This window comes from Schistocerca nitens, chromosome 3, assembly GCF_023898315.1.
Source record: "Schistocerca nitens isolate TAMUIC-IGC-003100 chromosome 3, iqSchNite1.1, whole genome shotgun sequence".
NCBI lineage: Eukaryota > Metazoa > Arthropoda > Insecta > Orthoptera > Acrididae > Schistocerca > Schistocerca nitens.
In genome coordinates this window covers 797,966,519-797,985,924 of record NC_064616.1, presented here as the reverse complement: position 1 = coordinate 797,985,924, position 19,406 = coordinate 797,966,519, and the positions used below count along the sequence as shown (strand labels likewise).

The 19,406-nt window shown below is 37.0% G+C and overlaps 1 protein-coding gene across 2 annotated transcripts in view; it reads left to right on the top strand.

The window, feature by feature from the left end:
- Positions 1-19,018, top strand: part of LOC126248818 (OTU domain-containing protein 5) — a 99,902-nt gene extending 80,884 nt beyond the window's left edge. For both annotated transcript variants that reach the window (XM_049950230.1, XM_049950229.1), the window contains exons 5-10: positions 3,993-4,149; positions 12,105-12,316; positions 12,388-12,513; positions 12,626-12,899; positions 13,207-13,354; positions 17,350-19,018. In XM_049950230.1, coding sequence (XP_049806187.1) covers positions 3,993-4,149; positions 12,105-12,316; positions 12,388-12,513; positions 12,626-12,899; positions 13,207-13,354; positions 17,350-17,380 — 948 coding nt within the window. In that variant the 3' untranslated portion in view covers positions 17,381-19,018. The remainder of the gene's footprint in view (positions 1-3,992; positions 4,150-12,104; positions 12,317-12,387; positions 12,514-12,625; positions 12,900-13,206; positions 13,355-17,349) is intronic.
- Positions 19,019-19,406: the final 388 nt, after the last annotated feature.

Below are 19,406 nucleotides of genomic sequence, written 5' to 3'. Positions count from 1 at the left end.
GAACACAATCAAAAGTGCTTTGAAAATTCTACACTGGTTACCGAAAGATCAAACCGTGAACATTTTGGAAGATCTAGAAATTTATGCACACACAGATGTAGATCCAAATGACACCCTAAACAAACACAAAAATTATCTGGAAAACTTTATTGACATAATAGAAAAAGTAAATGGATAACTGTTAAAAACAAATTTCTATAGAAAGTAAATAAGTGACCTATGTTAACAATGTAGTACCTAAAATAACTTATGTTCCAAGATGTTTTATGGATGTAACCCCATCTAGAGACAAATGTCATGTAAGATAGAAACTCATAGTACTATTAAATAGACATAGAATAAAAATATATATAAATGTAATGTCAACAGGAACACTTGAAAATGGCACATGTGGCAAAACAAGCTTGTTGTGAACCATCAAGAAGAAATAAAAAAAATTGCAGCTAATTGAGTTAAAAATATAAAGATGGTAATATATCATGACCTTATTCAAACTCGGGCTCAGCAGATAAGTTAGCTATTTTGGAAATGCTTCCACTCTTGGCCCGATAGCCCAAGATCATGCCCATTTGGATGTCAGATGACTCACTCTGTTTACGCATTATGATGATGACTGCACTTTTCTATAAAATTTTGGGAGAATGGCTGATTGTAGCTTGCTAGTATGATATTTTGGAGCAGAGTGTTCTGGCCATCCTCAGGTGAATACTGATGAGCAATACTAAGCTCCCCTATTTAAAATCCCACTGGCACATGCATGGTATATTAGTTGGCATTGCACATGCATTGTTTGAGCACATGTGCTTCTGCTGTAAATCTGTGTGCCACTCTGCATGCCCTCCATAGTGAAAGCTTGCCTCTTCGATATCAAAATGATTGTCTTCGCACAGTAAGATCACAGGACAGCGCCAATTATGCAGAGCGCAAAGCATTTCTGTAATCGGCTCCCATGCAGTATTTAACTGGAAACTGCTGTCTCGATTCATAAGGGATTCACATGGTTGTATTTCCACTGATAACCGAGCCCCAAATCTTCCATCGAAGATCTGGAGAAACCAACATTTGTCTTGGCTATTTCAAAACCGACACTACTTTGGCGATATGTTGGTGATAGTTTTATAGTTTGGCCACATGGACAGTTTCCATGAGTTCCTTCATTTTCTGAACTCCATACTTGGAAAAAAGTGAAATTTACTGTGGAGCTGGAGAAAGATGGCTGCTTGCCATTTTTAGACGTCTTGATGTGATGTAAGAGTGAGGGCACAATTTGGCATTCAGTGTTTAGGAAGGCCACTCATATTGACCTTTATTTAAATGTACTGGTTGCCACCGTTATGCACAAAACAGGATGGGAATTCTAAAGACCTTGAACCAATGAGCACATACTATTTCAGATGTATTTAGCCTGGAAAGTGAATTGGAACACCTGTAAACTGTGTTCCTGAACAACCGATAATTGTCTTAACAAGTACAGAGAGAGCTACAGACGATGTACAAACAACTTAACAAGGAAGAGAATGAGGCCTTCAAAACAACTGCTTGTTTGTTGTATATTGAGAATGTATGAGCTAAAATATGCAGAATATTAAGAAGATACAAAATTAAAGTAATCTTTCGACCTCATTCCAAAATACCAGCGCTTTTGGGATCTGTTAAAGATTATGTAGAGTTGCTCAAAGCAGGTGTTTACAGGATTCTGTGTAGATGCAGCAGATCTTACATAGGGCAAAAAACACACTCTTTTCAGGATTGCATTATAGAACATCAGTGGCATATGCGTCCTCTTCGCGCAAATAAGTCTGCTATCGCTGAACACTGTATTTCCACTGGTCATTCAATTAAATATAATGGAACAAAAATTGTGGTCCATACGTCAAACAGCTGAGGAAATAAGACTGTCTGAATCACTTATGAATCAAGATGGCAGTTTCCAGTTAAATTCTGCACGGAACCTGATTATATAAAAACCGGTGCTCTGCATAATTGGCATCATCCTGAGATCTTATTATGTGAAGACAGTCGTTTTGATATCAAAGAGGCAAGCTTCCACCACAGAGGATCCACAGAGCTGTGCACAGACTTACAGCAGAAGTACATGCGCTTGAGCAACGTGCACATTACCAACTAGGACACCACTCATGTGCCGGCTGGATTTTAAATAGGGAATCTTAGAGTATTGCTCGTCAGTATTTGCCAGAAGACTGTGCCGAAATGTTGTACCAGTAAGTTATAGACATCTGGTAGTCCTCTTGACATTTTATAGAAAGTGTACACAAAAAAAGTTTTAAATTTCAGAATGACTGCATGTTTTCTGCAGCTCCATGACATGCTTTGTATACCCTCCACTGGTAGTGCTGCCACCTCCAGTCTGTGAGTGATTATTGCACACTGACATAGAACATCAGTTGGTGGTCATGCTGATGTGACTGGAATGTGTATACATAAATGAGTTAGTGGATAACATTGGAAGTTCCACGAGGCTTTCTGTGGATGATGCTGTTGTGTACAAAGAAGTCGCAGCACAAGCTAACTGTAGTGAAATGCAGGAAGACCTGCAGAGTATCGTCAGTGCTTGGACACAAATTGGTAGTTGACCCTTAACATAAATGTAATATTTGGGGCATAAATATGTGGAAGACCCATTATTGTATCATTACACTAATGCAGAACAGTTACTGGAATCAGTCACATCCATAAAATACCTAAGAGTATGCATATGAGCTGATTTAAAGTGGAATGATCACATAAAACTAATTGCAGATAAGGCAGGTGGCAGACAGAGATTCACTGGAATATTTGTCAGGAAGTGTAGTCCAACCAGGAAGGAGGTATCTTCCAAAACTCTCATTTGACTGTTACCTGAATATTGCTCATCAGTTTGGGATCTGTGCCACATAGTATTTATGGAGGAAATAGAGGCGATCCAAAGAAGAGCAGCACATTGTGTTACTTGTTCACTTATTAAGTTTGAAAGGGTCATGGAGAGGCTCGGCCAATTCCAGTGGCAGACACAGAAAGAGAGACATTTGGCATTGTGAAGTTCCAGGAGTGTATTTTCGTATAAAAATCAGTCATCATAGTGCTTCTTCCCACTTACATTTAGCAAAAAGATCATGAAAGTAAAATTAGAGCTGCAACTGGAGCAGGAGAGGACGGAAGTGACACACCATAAGGTGGCTTATGGAGTATATGAGTAGAGGTAGATGTAAGCGTAGCTGTAAACAAGGATATGGATGTAGAAGGTGCAAAGTTGTGTTCTCCTCAAAACATTAAATATCAGTGTCAGGCAACATAAAATTATTTTTTTGACCTTGTTCGACATAATTTTCTTCGTGTTTCTGCAACTGAAGTTCAAAAAGAGTGCAATTTTATACTAGTGAACAGGTCCTACAGTTCTTGGATGATGAACATGTAGAGCTTGGTAAGAAAAGAATCATGGTTGCAGATGGTAGAATTAACTGAGAGTGGTGTAAGTTAATTTAAAGAAGTGAAGTGATTTCACTGATTTTAGTTCACTTTCTGAGTAGCCTTTGCTTTTTGAGTCAATGGAACCATTGGTTAGAGCCAATTTCTTTGTATGACTTATAATTAATTTGTTTTAGCATCCATAGTTTTGTTTGTACTTTTATTTCTCTGCTATTGTCACAACAAGATAGCTTACAAACGTACCAGTTCAGCCTAAATAATTTTTTCTATGAAAAGCTGGCAGTGCACCAAGGATTTGAGTAAGGCAATATGCGAGGAGAACAGCTCAGGTATACCGTTTTGTTTTGATCTTCAGCACTCCTTAAATTGTAATCTTTAAATAAACACTGTTTTTTAAATTCTCACTTGCAGTGCTGGTCATGCGCGCAAACTAGTGCTGCTGCCCCTCCCCCAAACAAACAAAAACACACACACACACACACACACACACACACACACACGCACAGAGAGAGATAGAGATAGAGAGAGAGAGAGAGAGAGTAATTCCCCCTTTTTTTCTTTTCCAGGCTGCTAACGGAGATTATTTCTCTCATTACGTCACAGAGGATTTTGACAGGTACGTTAACAGGAAGAGACGTGATTATGTTCATGGAAATCACATAGAGATGCAAGCAATGAGTGAGATGTACAATCGTACTGTCGAAGTATTCTGTTATGGAACAGGTAAGACATCAACATCTCTTTAAAATTAAGAGTAATTTCTGTCTAAAGTCTCAATCCGCAGAATGATTTATTGTGCCATTCTACTAATGGAAGACCTGGCTGCTTAAACTTTCCTTTTCAGAAGAAGTACTGTAGCATTATTACTATTCTTTCCCTGAAACTGTCGACAGAGTTAGTTAGTGGCTCCACATAGTAAATGGAAGTTGAAGCTTGATGGCTGTTGGCTTTTCCCTTTATTGGGATTATTTTATTTTGTCCTGTTAATTTTTATGTTCCTGGAAATATGGATCTCTGAACAGAATCTAAATATAGTTACAATCAAATAATGACAGCAAAAGCTTCTACTCAGCAGAGAGATATACATCTACTAAAGTTGACACAAACTAGTAAAGTAATTCTGCACTTGAATAACAAGTGAACACGTGGGAGGATGTAAAGTAGTTCAGTAATTTAACAAGCCTTTTACCCTCTCCTCTACCAATGTCCTTGAACTGTGATTTTTGGTAACACCCTCTGTAAAACTTATCCTGGGCACATCTTTATCACTTGTAAAACTATGGTGATGTAATGCTCATCATGTCCGTAGTATCCCTTACACTGCTTGTGCCTCTGACACCCAAACCTTCAGATGTCAAACAGTCAGACTGGTAGTAAATGTCACATATTGACAGAGTATCAAACAAATCTCCGATATAGTTTGTGCCATGTGCTGTCGTCCAGGAGAATATGCATAAACAATAACTAATAAGTAACATCCGAAGTACAGAGCACAGGAAATGCATAATTGTGAGCATATGTTCTGTAGAGCTCTTGTGGGGAAGTCTGTGGAGCATTAGATCGTCGTACCCAGGGTCCTGAGTTTGAGCCCTGATCATGACAGTTTCTGCGCTGTAGTAGGTGTGAATCTGTTATGTGGGACAACATGTTCCTGACATGTAAAAGGCCTGTTTGGAGTTCATAGCAATGTTTTATTGGCTGTCCACTTTCGCTTAATTTATTTGAAAGTAGGAAACATACAGAGTACACTTATAGTTCCACAGAATAAATGTAAACAATCAAAACAGAAGAATAAACAAACAGTTACATCATGTGTGGAAGTATTAATAATAATAATAATAATAATTCACATATGTGATGCAATTGTTTCTTTATTTTTCTGTTCCATTTGTTTGTTTATTCTGTGAAACTACAAATGTACTCTATAGGTTCGCTCTTTTCAAATAAATAAAGGGAAAGTGGACTTCCAATAAAACATTGCTTTTACATGTCAGGAACATGTTGTCCCATGTAACAGTTTCACATGTACTACAGTAAAACTCAAACTCGTTACCCTTTGTACAGCAAACTAATGCTCTACTGACTTTCTCACAGGAACTTTTCCTGTGCTCCTTAAGTCAGGTGTTACTATTTATTTATCATTTACATACACGCTCCTGGATGACAGCACGTAGCACAAACTATATCGGAGTTTTGGTTGATACTCTGTTGGTATACAACATTTTGTATCAGTCTCTGTCTGACATATGGAGGTTTGGGTGTGAGAGATGCTAAATTATGAACATGTTTGAAAGACCAGTTATTTCTACCTTGGTTTCATATACCCAGGGTTCCTGAGCTGGAGAATAGTAAACACTGCCTGCTATTTATCATTAGAAACTTTGCTTGTGCTTAACCAATACCAGTTGAGAGCAAAGATTGAAATTGATGTTTTCTGCAGAAAGGTGCACTTCGTGTAACTGGTTGGATTTTGGGAAAGGTAGCAACCTCAATAATACATACAATGTATGAGAAACAAGCCTCCAGCCACACGTAGCATGAATATAAGTTAGAGCATAGGATGGCACTTGTTGCTGTGTTAGTGATTTAGATTAGTTAATGACCCATGCATCATTTGAATGATTCTTTTATTAGACTGGTGTGGAAGAAGTCACTTTACAGGATGTGTATACATGATTAGTTTCAATGTTAATGAGTATATTTGTCAGCCCTATTCATATGCAACTACACTTGAAAACTACTCCTTTCCTAGCCAGTGATAGCTTTGATAATGTGTAATAAAGATCTTTTTGCTTTAGTGTTGTAGGTATGGATATCATTATACAGCAACAGCAGGGGAAGACAGCCAGTTTGCATTCCCTGTACGTACACAGTGGAATCATTCCAGATGCCACGAAGAGCACAGGATGCAGCCAACTGCAGGTGGTGGCTCATGTCGATACCAGTGATGTGTGTCGCTTTGGAATGGAAGAGATTATTTCTGGTTTCAAGCGGCTATCAGAGGTGGTAAAGGCTGCCAGTCTTGCTTGTGAGATGAAAGCAGAGCTCACCATTTGCAGCATAGTCGACAGGCCTGATTGCGGACCTCTGGTACAGAGCCAAGTGAAGGGTCTGAATCAGAGACTTAAATGGTTGTGCTACCATGTAGGCTGCAGATTCCTCCATGTGCACAATAGGGTGGTTGGACTTAGAGTTCTGCCAAATAGGTTAGGAGTCTATTACATGTAGGAGCTTGCTACACGGGTAGCCGGGGCTGTGTGGTATGGACTGGGCAGTTTTTTAGGTTAGAGGGTCGTGGGGAAACACAGAAAGGGCTTCAGCCTCAAAGGGTGTAGGTCGAACAAAGGAAGAACGTAGATGTAGGAACCATCAGTATGACAGTTGCAAATTGTAGCTGTTTTGGGAAAGTACCATAGCTCCAAGCCCTAATAGAAAGCAATGATGCTCAAATCGTTACAGGCACTGAAAGCTGGCTAAAGCCAGAGATAAGTTCAGCTGAAATTTTTGTGAAGACCTCACGTGTTCAGAAGGGATAGGCTAAACACAGCTAGTGGTGGAGTGTTTGTTGCTGTTAGAAGTAGTTTATCTTGGAGCGATATTGATGTAGATAGTTCCTGTGAGTTAATATGGATAGAGGTCATTCTTGACAACCAGAATAAAATAATAATCAGATCCTTTTACCAACTCGAATGATAAAATTGCTGAAATGTTCAAAGAAAATCTGAGTCTTAATTTCAAACACGTACCCAACTCATATAATTATAGTTGGTGGTGACTTCAATTTACCATTGATACGTTGACGAAAATACATGTTTAAAACTGAAGGTATGCATAAAACATCATTCAGAATTGTGCTAAATGCATTCTCTAGAAATAATTTCTAGCGATCCATTCATGTGTTGTGAAAACACATTGATCTCTTAGCAACAAATAATCCTGAGCTAATAATGAGCATCAAAACAGGTACAGGGAGTAGTGAACACATGGTTGTTGTAGCAAGTCTGAATACCGTAACTCCTAAATCCTCCCCAAAAAAAAAAAAAAAATACCTATTCAAAAGAAGCAGATAAAAATTTGCTTGATGCCTTCCTGAGAGACAATCTCCATGCCTTCCAAAATAACAATGTAAGTGTAGACCAGATGTAGCTTGAATGCAAAGAAATATTATCAACAGCAATTGAGAGATTTATACCAAATAAATTAACAAATGTTGGAGTTGATCCCCCTTAGTACACAAAATGGGTCAGAACACTGTTGCAGAAACAACAAAAAAAGCATGCCAAATTGAAATGCACTGAAATCCCCAAGATTGATGATCTCTTACAGAAACTCGAAATTTAGCGTGGACTTTAATGCGAGTTGCTTATAATAGTTTCCACAATGAAACTTTGTCTTGAAACCTGGCAGATAATACAGAGAGATTCTGGCCATATATTAAAATATGCAGGCAGCAAGATGCAGTCAATGCCTTCTCTGTGCAATAGCAATAGAAATGCTATTGGTGACAGTGCTGCCAAAGCAGAGTTACTAAACAAAGCCTTCCAAAACTACTCCACCACCAAAGAAGGCGAAGTAAATATTCCAGAATTTGAATTGAGAACAGCTGCCAACATGAGAAGTAGGCATTGCATATTCTGTTGCTTTCTCAACTGAACAATTTAATCCTTTTTTGCTATGTTTAGAAAGTGATTCTTAAAAATACTTGCAACTTGTGAATGTGTCACAACCTTGTTGTGTAGTTTGTGATGGAGACTGGTTGTCCTCTCCTTTGTTTTAATCTTACCCTCTGCAGTATTAATTTGTCAGGATGTGCAGATTTCTCTCATTTTAATGACTTTCTTTAAAATGATACAGTATTTTTTGTACACTGCAGTGTCAGATCCTGACCTTTATATAAATTTCACTTCCCTTCTTGCAGGAGATTTTGAATCCCTGTAGCTATCCTTAGCTTACATGGGTTATAAGTGCAGATATTTTTATTGGTGATAGAGGACAGTGCACTGAACAAATTATAGCAGTATTTACTTCATTTGCAGACTAACAATAATATCCATTAGTAGTAGTATGTTTTTAGGTTGATTAGCACTTCCAAGCACATATAGCAAGAACAAGCTATTAGTGCTTATTTTTCCCTGGGCAGCAGGTCAGGTTTTGGAAGTGTGGCACAAAACAGCTAGCCCAAACTGACAGGCATAGTCCGCTTAGAGGTGTAGTTATGACTGTGCTGAAAACCCAGGTCATAAAGTTTGTGCCGTGTTTGTGGGAAGGCTGTTAGATGCTGAGCAGAAATGACAAACACACTGATGTGTAATGTGTGTACATATTAAGGTACCATACATACAAAGAACTAAGATAGTGTAGTACAGAAATTAATTGAAAGAACTATACAATAAGATGAGCAAAAATAACAGTTTTATTAAAATAGAACAATTATACTGAAGTTACTGCAATTCATGATGGTCCCTTGGGCATTACAAAAAGCATGACATGATGAAATCACCACAATGTGTGCTCAGCAATGTGCTCCCACGCAGGCCACAAGATTGGTAAGGAGTAGTTGTGGTAGGCTATTCCATTCCTCCACCAGGGTGGTTGTGAAAACTCTTGGATAGTTGATGCTGTCTGTGTACATATTGCAGTACCTCTCCCCAGTGCATACCACACATGCTCGATGGGATTTAAGTTTGGGGGGGAGGGGAGGAATGGGCAGGCCAGGACATTCGCTGAATATCCTCTCATTCTGATAGCTGCTCCTCCTGGGCTGTTCGGAGTTGTAGTATAGTGCCATCCCTAAAAATGAAATCGGTGCCTAGTGTACCCCTGACAAAGCACACACGGGGAAGGAGTTCAATAATGTTGACCAGTAAACGTATTGGGCTCAAAGATTTAGAGGTCAGTATACCCACACAACATTGTGCCTTCCCAGACCGTAACACCTGGCCCACCAGGATGACTGTTTTGCACATCAGTGTAATGGGCTTTGCTGGATACCTTTTTAGGATTGCTACTTTCAAGTATTGATACAAATTTACTATGGAATAAATTTAATTTCACATTAGCATATCGTTCTATATGTACTTCATCCTTAGCTACCTATTTTAACTACTTCTTAAAAAATTGTATACTGGTGCCATTAATAACCTCCACTGCTTTGTCTGAACGTGCTTCAGAACTGTAAGTTGCTACACTGTTTATTTCCATTAATAGTGCAATGTGACCAGATAGTTAATCAACAAGTGATGGAGAACTGTCAGTAGATTAGAAGTGTGTCAGACAGTTATAGAGTTGGCCAAATATCGTCTCCATTCTTCTGTTAAGAGAATATAACTCCAAGCTAATCACATAGAAGGTTCAGTCGAGAATGAGCTAGGGCTGTCGATATTCCCTCTCGTGCAGAGTGAGTGCCACCCCTTGTATCGTATTAGGGTATCGTGCACAAAAGGCATTGCAGAGATGGTATGTATGCAAAATCTGCAATTCATTATGCCCACACGAACAATTGTGTGTGCTCACATCACATGGTAGATCTCACGGTGGTCTTCTGTATGTTGCTTCCATATGGGTTTTACTCTTGTATCCTGCATGTCCTACGCATTATGACAAACTCATTTCACATAGACAAATTATGGAGACTTAATGTACAGTTTATATTTGTTAGACTTGCAGAAAACTTTTACATGGAACAGACGAGATAAAGACTTCTCAAATACTGGTAGTCGCAGTAGGGAAGATGAGATTAATTCAAAAAATTGTCATTGTGCACATTTTTAGGTGTAATAGTGTGCAGAATTTCTCTTGCAGAGCAAGTTATTAAAGTACAACAAATATTACATATTACTAGAATCACCATCATCATCAGCCGCAGCATCAGTAGTAATTGCCCTGTAAGCAGAATGCTAACACACAGTTAATTTTCATGGGACGCTCCCTCTCCCGCCCTCTGTTCTTTCTGCCCAAAAACCTCTCATATATTCATTGTGTTTCTGCTTCCTCTCTTTTGTCTATTGCTTTCCTTCTTTTTCTGTTTGCACAAATTTCTGTCTGCGACTGCTACAGTTGCAGGTTCAAGTCCTGCCTCGGGCATGGATGTGTGTGATGTCCTTAGGTTAGTTAGTAGGTTTAAGTAGTTCTAAGTTCCAGGAGACTGATGACCACAACCATAGTGCTCAGAGCCATTTTGAGTCATATATGTCGGCATATCACAGTTGAGTACTGTATAAAAGTACTGTGCCAATATCTCAGTTCTTTTTCACATTCATATCCGGTGTTCCATCTTGTCCTTTTGAAGCATAATCTCAGTAGTATCTATACTACTATATAAAGGTAAGTTGTTGTTCTAATGGTGTTACCAAAAATCTCATAGTTCTTGACCAGTTTGCTTCAAATTTTTACATAATACTGTAACAGACATTCAGAGAGACATAGACTACAGTTTTTAAACAACAATGTACAGGTTTCCTGTTAAAACCCACTGTGAGAAAGAAAATGCTGTGCTGTGCTTTGGATATGTGCAGTTTCGTTTTCTTTCTCACTGAGTTTTAATTATAATAGTAGGGCATTTAAACTATTAGACATATCGCTTCTCCCATCTATATTTTTTCTTTATATATAATTTTACACTAAAGTTATATGCAAAACAATGTGTTGTTTAATTTTCTTCCTCATGGTTGGTTGTAACTGAAAATGGAGAAGTTCTACTTGTGGCTGACTTTGTAATCCTACCTGTTTGCAGATTAAAATTATGCAAAATACTGTCATTGAAGCTACCATTCTCACAGATCCAGCGAGAGCAGGTCTCTCTCTTACCCTGTATACCAATGATCCCAACTGATTTAGCCATTCATTTTAAGTGACTTTACTTCCCAATGGAGCTTTCATGGGCAAAAACAGTGATCAAGGCTCAAGGTCCGAGAGGGGTGGGGAGGGGGGGGGGGGCAGGGAAGACGGGGAAGAGAGAGACGGGTGGGGAGGAGGAGGAAATGAACATAAAGTGGGAAGAGAGAGTGGGAGGAGGAGGGAGGATAACAGGGAGAGGGGCAGAGACAGGAAAATGAGGACATATCACTGATTTAGCAGTTACGAAGCATTATCTGGTTCGCTAGTCCTGTAATATTTTCTCTGACTGTTCTGTTAAGTTTTGTTGTGTTTCTATTGAAATCCTCTTCCATCTCCTTAATCCTATTATTTTCCTAATGTCTTTTTTTTTCTCTGTAGATTATTTTCAAAGAAGTCTTCCGTAACTTGATGATTTCTTCCCATTTTTCAAATTTTTTGGCTGTTAAAATTTTTACAGGCTTTTATCCTTTATTCTGTGGCTTTGTCACACATCACTTTATACCATGTGTGTTTCCTTTTTTTGTGGTGGTTGCTCCAGTTTTATCAGGTCTTCCATTTTTTGACAGTTCTGCCCAGTCATTACTCTAGATTTTCTTGATTTTTTTTCTGTTGTTTCTTTGTTCTTTTACTCTATATACTCTGGATATGTTCTTAAAATTCTGTTGGTTCTCTTGATTTGTCTGTTAGGTATAAATTTCACTTTGACTTGGAGTAGGTGATAAGATTCAAATTTTAATTGATATATTAAAAAGTGTATCACACACACACACACACACACACACACAAATCAATTTTAACATAGGCTTTCACAAATTAACTCTTAACTTTAATAACATTTTCAGAACCCATAAATATCTTCCATGGAAAACATAAGACAGATAATGAGCCTATAAGATTGTCATACCACCGTGGAAGTCACTATAACAGCATTGTTGATCCTTATAAAGCAACAATAGGTGTTGGCTTGGGTTTACCAAGCTACACACCAGGACTTGCAGAAAAAAATTTAATGAAGGAAGCTGTGAGTGTTAGTGAAGATTTTCATATTGAGCAGGTATGGAATTTAATATTCACAATATATATCTAACTGTTACTAGACAGATGCTAATGAATTTTTATTTGCAGACAATGTTGGAGGATAAACTAAGAGCTACTGACTGGGAAGCCACAAATGAAGCTATAGAGGAGCAGGTGGCTAGGGAGAGCTATTTACAATGGTTACGAGACAATGAGAAAAGAAACAAATCAAAGGTAATTGTTTTTTCTGTTCTAAACTTTTTCTGGTATAGAAATATGTCTTCTAGTGTTACATTACACAACTTTTTAAAAAAAATGTGTGTGTAATTGGACATATCTGTTGCAGCTTCCAGTTACAGAGACTGGCAGCTCGGCAACTGTAACTTCATCAGAACTGAGGTCATCTCCTAGAGGCAGATTTCCAGGACACGGATCACCACCACGTTCAGACTTAACACGCAATTCTCCAAAGACTGGTGAAACTCATTTAGATGCAGCAGTAGCATCTTCATCTGAGAGCAATAACTCATGTGGTGACCACAAGCGGGCTGCACATTACCAAGGGTTTCAGCTGTTGGAGACAGCATCGTTCATGAATCATCTGTCGCCTGAGCTTTTTGGTTTGTAAAAATGAAGATTATGTGTAATTCAATTATGAATTATGTGTGTTGATAAAAGTGAAATGTTAGAAAAGGTAGGTGTGTGTGTGTGTGTGTGTGTGTGTGTGTGTGTGTGTGTGGTTTGAGGAAAAGGGGGGGGGGGGAGTGGATGACGGTGGCTCATATGCCTGAGAATATATGGAGGCAAAAGCATGTTACATCATGTAGGGTGTACAAAGTATTGTCTATAATGGTTGTCTGAATTATTCATCACTATTATTAATCTGATATCAGATCTTTTTTACTTTATTCAACTGATATGTTACAGGGCTGACTGAATGGGAAGATGCTGACATTTTGGCACAAGTATTAGCTACTTCACAGCAGGAATACATGGATAACTTAAAGAAACAACGAGGGCCAGAAGAGATGAATGATCAAGAGTCTATAGACAGTAACCGACCATCGACATCACGGTAACAAATAACTCAGCATATTGTAAGAGTGTCAGCAGTGAGCATGCGTGTGTGCATGCATGTGAAAGTGTGTTGTGGCAGAAAGACATGTATTCTTCAATCATTTACTTAAAACTAATTGAAAAAGCAGCTGCCTTATTAAAATATATTAGCAAAAGTTTTTGCAGATAAGCATAGTGCAAAAGTGTAGATAGTTCCGGAAACAGAGCACAAAACCTGCAAGGAGTTGTGACATGCATAAAATAACAGATCAAATTAAGTGAAATATGAGACATTACCATTTTTTCATCACTTGCATTGTAATAGGTTTGTGTTCTGGATTTAAACAATTTGTCACTGTGATGTACTGGGATAGCCAGTCCCTTTCAGACATTTAAGAAGATCCATCAATTCCAGTCTTTCATATCATTTCATATGAAGTAATGGTTACACTAATCAGTATAAGACTAATAACTTTATTGTACAATAATCATGCTGCAACGATTAGTTGCATTTAGAGTTTGCTATCTTTTCAAATAAGAGGAATAATTTGTGAAAATAATCATCTGATCATTATGAATTAGCCATGATTGAGGAATCAACTTTAGAGTAAACCCCTAGGGGTTATTCGAAAAGTCTGGAGGAAGCTTAGAAAGCATTGTGGTTGTGATCACATATTATCCTGCAATTTTCAATCATGTTTACCAGATAATGATTAGAAAATTTTGTGATAAAAGTGTCATTCAAGTACCAAGCAAACCTTACATACATAAATACATACATTCAAAAGCAATAGTCACAGATTAATAAAATTGCTAATATTTGTCAGTACTAGAAGTTATTTATGTTGTTGTTATAAGTTTCATTTACATATTCTGGCAGTTATGAATCACAGTGATGAAAAATCAGTATCAGCTATTTACTTTTTAAGAAATGCAATAAAGAAAATTTTGACAAACTCAGACGTGCAGGCTGTATTTCTGTAATTGAAGGTGACTGACCATCACAATCACTTCTGTGAATTTAAAGATTAACCAGTAAAGAGGGGTAAAACAAGTAGGTAGGCTTATGACAGCAGGCAGGTGGTAAGAATGTAGTACTCAGAATTGTTGCTGAAAGAATCTTGTAATCGAATGATGTGAAGATAGACACCAAGATAGGAAGGAAGAAAATGGAATATAAATTGATATTATAATGTGCTTTGCTTGTTGTTGTCATTAGGAATAGGTAAGTGTACAGTACTAACAACAGGTTGATTGTTTCTCATAAGTAGTGTTGAATTTTGTAGGACATGTTTTAAACACTCTTCAGTTAATGTGTGCTGTGGAGCAGTAATAAGTTTAGGCAGTTATACTAGAGAATCTGGAATTACTTTATTTTTGAAAAAACTCACAGTAATGATTGACCGGTATCTATCAAAATTTCGTGTTTGGTTTTCGATGTCCCCACGGTTGGTGCTAAGCCCTTGCTGTATTGTTATGTTGGGCACTGTCAACATTCAGAATTCTTCGCCCAGGATTTTAGATGAGTTTTTGCAGGTTCTGTTATATCATTGTCTTGTTAATTACTGGCTGGTTCCCCAAAATATTAATAGCTTATTGGTCCTCTGACCATTTTAACTCCACACAGTAGTGCTGAGACAATCGGGCCATGATAAATTAGGCCACAACTATTCTACCCAACTAAATTAAATCTTTCTTAGGGACATTCGTTTGCTGTAAATAGTTAAAAATCTTTTACATTGTGCTTGGGTATGAGGTCTTGTAATTCAGTCTATCAGATGTCTTTGGATATTTACATCTGTTCCGTTACAGTATATCCATTATTGCTGTAAATGTTCCTTACACATGCTTTAGTTACCTTTTTGTATGCTTATCTGTATTTTCCCATTTGGTCTTTTATAATATTTTCTCCACGTATTTTGTCACAAGAAGAATGAAATGTAATCATAATACAGTGATTCAATTAAGTTTTTCAGATTTCAATGTATCACTTTTGACTGGTATACGTACCTTGCAATAGCATCGATTTGAAAAATATATATCGGTTTTTAATTATTGTGGTTTGGTAAAGTTTGATCTAAGTTAAATTTGTTTATCTAATTGTAAAAGTACAGCATTCAAAAAGTGCTGTGGTTAATTGACATTCTACATTCTTGTGTCAGTGTCTGTTTACAGGTAAACAGCATATGTCATTATCAGATTGATCAGTTCCTAATTCTATTGCTGTGTCTGTGTACTTGAGTGAGACTGACACTGTTAATGAGATCCATGGTTTTGCCGATTACATTCATAGGTTACAGAATTTGAAGGTCAGTGTGTGATGAAACAATCTTTAAGCCTTCTGTTTATCCTTGAGCACCATCTAAGATACAGAATTTGGTGCTGCAGTTGAGGTGGGATATTGTGTAGTGATGAAGGTTGGACAAGCTGTGGGCGAGAGGGGAAAAAAGTAGTTGTGGGAATATGGCAACCTGCTTTGACATCTGTACAAACAGTTCCCCAGTTTCCTGAAAGGTTGTTGCAGCTTTGTGGATGTAACAACTTCATACAATATCCATTTATGGATGAGTTGCCTCATATTGTTTATAAAGACTACTTCAGAGAACAGAGGTAAGACTTCATGGTTCTAGACTTTATAGAGTTCTGTTTGCTTTTAGCTGTGTGCTAAAGTGAATATTGCCACAGCTATAGTCACTTATTTCACCATACTGTTCTCAGTTCGTTTTTGTATGAGCTGGATGATTTTAGAGGACTTTCTAATCGCTTTGTACTGTTTCATTAACGTGTCAGTTAGCATTTTTCTATACAATTACTGTACTTGCTTCCATCAGTGGTAATTATATTTCCCTGTCGTCTTTGTCTTTTCCAAGAGCACAGTTCTGTATCGGTTGAAATTATGCTATCCTGTGATCTCATTGCTATACACGCTATTGTCAAACAGCATTCTCTTATATTTTCTCTTCTCAATTACCTGAAGCTGTGGGTCTTATGGGGACAGTTTCAAATGATTTGAGAGTTTTGTGGAAAGATTTCATCAAAATATCATAAAAATTATATTTGTTCTACATGTAACTAGTTTTGTCACTTTCTGCACAGAGTGACACATTTAATCTGTTCTTACTCTTAATGGTCCCTGTATCTTCCCACCCCCCCCCCCTCCCACACACACACACACACACACACACACACACACACCTTCACTTGTATTTGAGAGAGATTGTGTCCATATTCTTATCCAACCAGTCTGATGCAGGTTTTTCAGGGACTCCCTCGCCCAATTCCAGGGGAATGCTGGTGTGATTCCTTAACCATGAACAATTCCTTCTCATTCTTGTCTAATTTGAGCTTCCACTAAGGCTCTAATGACCTAGACAGCAAACTTAAAAACCTCGCATTTATTTTTACACTATTTTTGTAGCAGAATATTGCTCACTTCAGTTGCTTCTGACAGGTATCAGTCGTGTATTACTTTTATTTTTGGTACTTCCTCAATTTTTTTTATTAATTCTTAAACATTCCTTCAGTTTCAAGGTGTTCTGGATTACAGTTGGTTTATTATTAGGGTGTGTGTGTGTGTGTGTGTGTGTGTGTGTGTGTTGTATGGATCTTCCTCTATTTATCAGTTTCTGTGATATATTTCAGCTTAATGGAAAATTTTGTAAATTCATAAATTTGAAGCAAGGCATCTATCGTGTGTGGATATGTATAAGACATAATCATCACTGTGGTAAAAAAGACCATTTTAATCTTTTTTTGTGGCACAGATATAATTTTGTCATACTTTTTGTACCTAATGGTATTATGTAAGATTTGCAAATTGAATGTTAATTTTTAAAATTTTCTTAAGGTAATCATTTGTAAATACTGGTTAACAACATATTGTAGTTAGCTATGACTTGCAGCCAAATTATAGGCATAATATTTGCTTAACTTTTCTTAAAAAATTAAGAGTGTAACATTTCGGCAAAGCATGAAGTTGCCTGTCAATTTTCAGGATTGCCTGTCAATTTTCAGGTTCTGTGTTATAGGGAAGACATCAGTTTAGAATCAGTTTTGTGGAGTGAAGTGCATTAAAACAGAAAAAAGTGACTTAAAAGTTGTTAAATTTGGCAGAAAATACGTTGTTGTCTGTCAACTTTTTTTTGTAATAACTATCTAACAAAACATGGAAACAAGTTACGAATTCAGTCACCAGCATTGTTTCTACTGTATTCGTGGAGTTCTGTGACATATCATTTTGTAATCAGATTAATATGAACAGCATAATAATGTATAAATTTCTGATACTTGTATTTTAAATTTGTTTATCACGTGTATGTAATTTCAAATTTCACCCAATGAAACAGAACATCGAAGACACTCTGAATTATATACCTCTGAAAAGTGTGAAGTGAGGGGTGTAAGAAAAAGTTGATTGTATTTTTTAATTAGTGAGAGCATTATTTGATTTTCTTGAGTTCAGTTGAAATTAAATTTCAGCACTTATATAATTTTTTCAGGCTGCTTGAAGATAAGCTTCTGCTTCTTCCTTTCATTTCAGTACTGCAGTTGATTTATTACAATTATATTTTCTTCTGCTGTAATATTATACTGGAATTTGTAAGTTTTTATATTCAGTGACCCACTCTGTGATATTTTAAAAGAGGTATTGTTGGTAAAGTTATGTTGACAAACAGTATGTGCTCTTGAGTAAAACACAAACACCATACACTTTTGTTAATATGTTTATGCTTCAGTTTTCTGTTGTTTGTTTATCATATAGTGACCTTATGTTATAAATCTGTTCTTTCCTTTCCAAAATTATGCATATTTAGTTGTATATTTTTATAGTTATATTGATTAAAGTTTTGTTATGCCTAATCTGTTTGTGCTTTTGTTCTTGTGTATTTATCGTTTTCTTTTAGAGATATTTAACAGGCAGTAGATAGTCTTCAGAAGGACAGAGGCATAAATGTATTGCCATTATTCTGCTACAAATGTTATATTGCAGTCTGCTGCAATGTTAACATTATATCTTTTGTTTTACTTTATTTATTTACAAAAAAATCTAGAACTTTAAGATCACATACATGTGTAAACATGGTTGAAAAATTAGTGGAACAGAACTGCCTCCATTGAATTTCTAAATACTGCAATAAATACTTTTGCATATACAATAAATTTGTAAATGTATACTGCCTGTGTGATAGATTACTGCCATTACAATTTAGATGTAGACCATTCACGTATTGTTTGACACGATTTTTAATTAATAAAAGACTAGGTAAAGAGGTGTGTGTGTGTGTGTGTGTGTGTGTGTGTGTGTGTGTGTGTGTTTTACAATCAGTAAGAGTGTTTACCAGCTTTATCTGTTTTGTGGAAAACACCAATTCTTGGCCCAGTTGTGCCTTCCTGTAACTGTAGAAGGTGCTATAACATTTCAGAATTTTTTAATAGATATGTTTGAAACTTTTTGTCATATTTCTATGTTTTCATGAGTACACTGTCCTTTGTTGCAGTATGCCATTTTTGTGAGAGTATGTCTGCAGTCTGCTTAAGGACAGTGTAATCAGATATATTCGTTTTAAGATCCCTTGGAATATGTAGGCAAGTTGCTATCTCTGCCTAAATATTGTGGTGACAAGTTTTTTATGTTCATTGTGTATGTAAACTGAGAAGCAAAACAAGACATTTTAAAGTGAGAGATTTTGTTTAGCTGCTACTCTGAAGATAACTCATCTCATAACAGTTGGTTATTTTTCCATCTCCCCTAGCCCCACCCGCATCCCCCTCAAACACTGGCTTAGCACTTATGTTCATTGTGTAAATCCATAAACTGTTGCATAAAAACATTGAGAGTTGCACACCATAAAATTCTATGCAGCAGTGTAATTGCAAGTACCTACCTACTCTGAATTTTCAGAGTTCATAAAGACTGTGATATCATGTAAATATGACGACTGGCTTACATGTGGTTTTTATCCCTATAATTTTGTTTTCTTTGCCAGTTTGAAATTTGCTAACAGTCTGATGTATGGCTAATAAATGCATGTGGCATAATACCAGATCTTTCTGCTTATTACACATTCCAT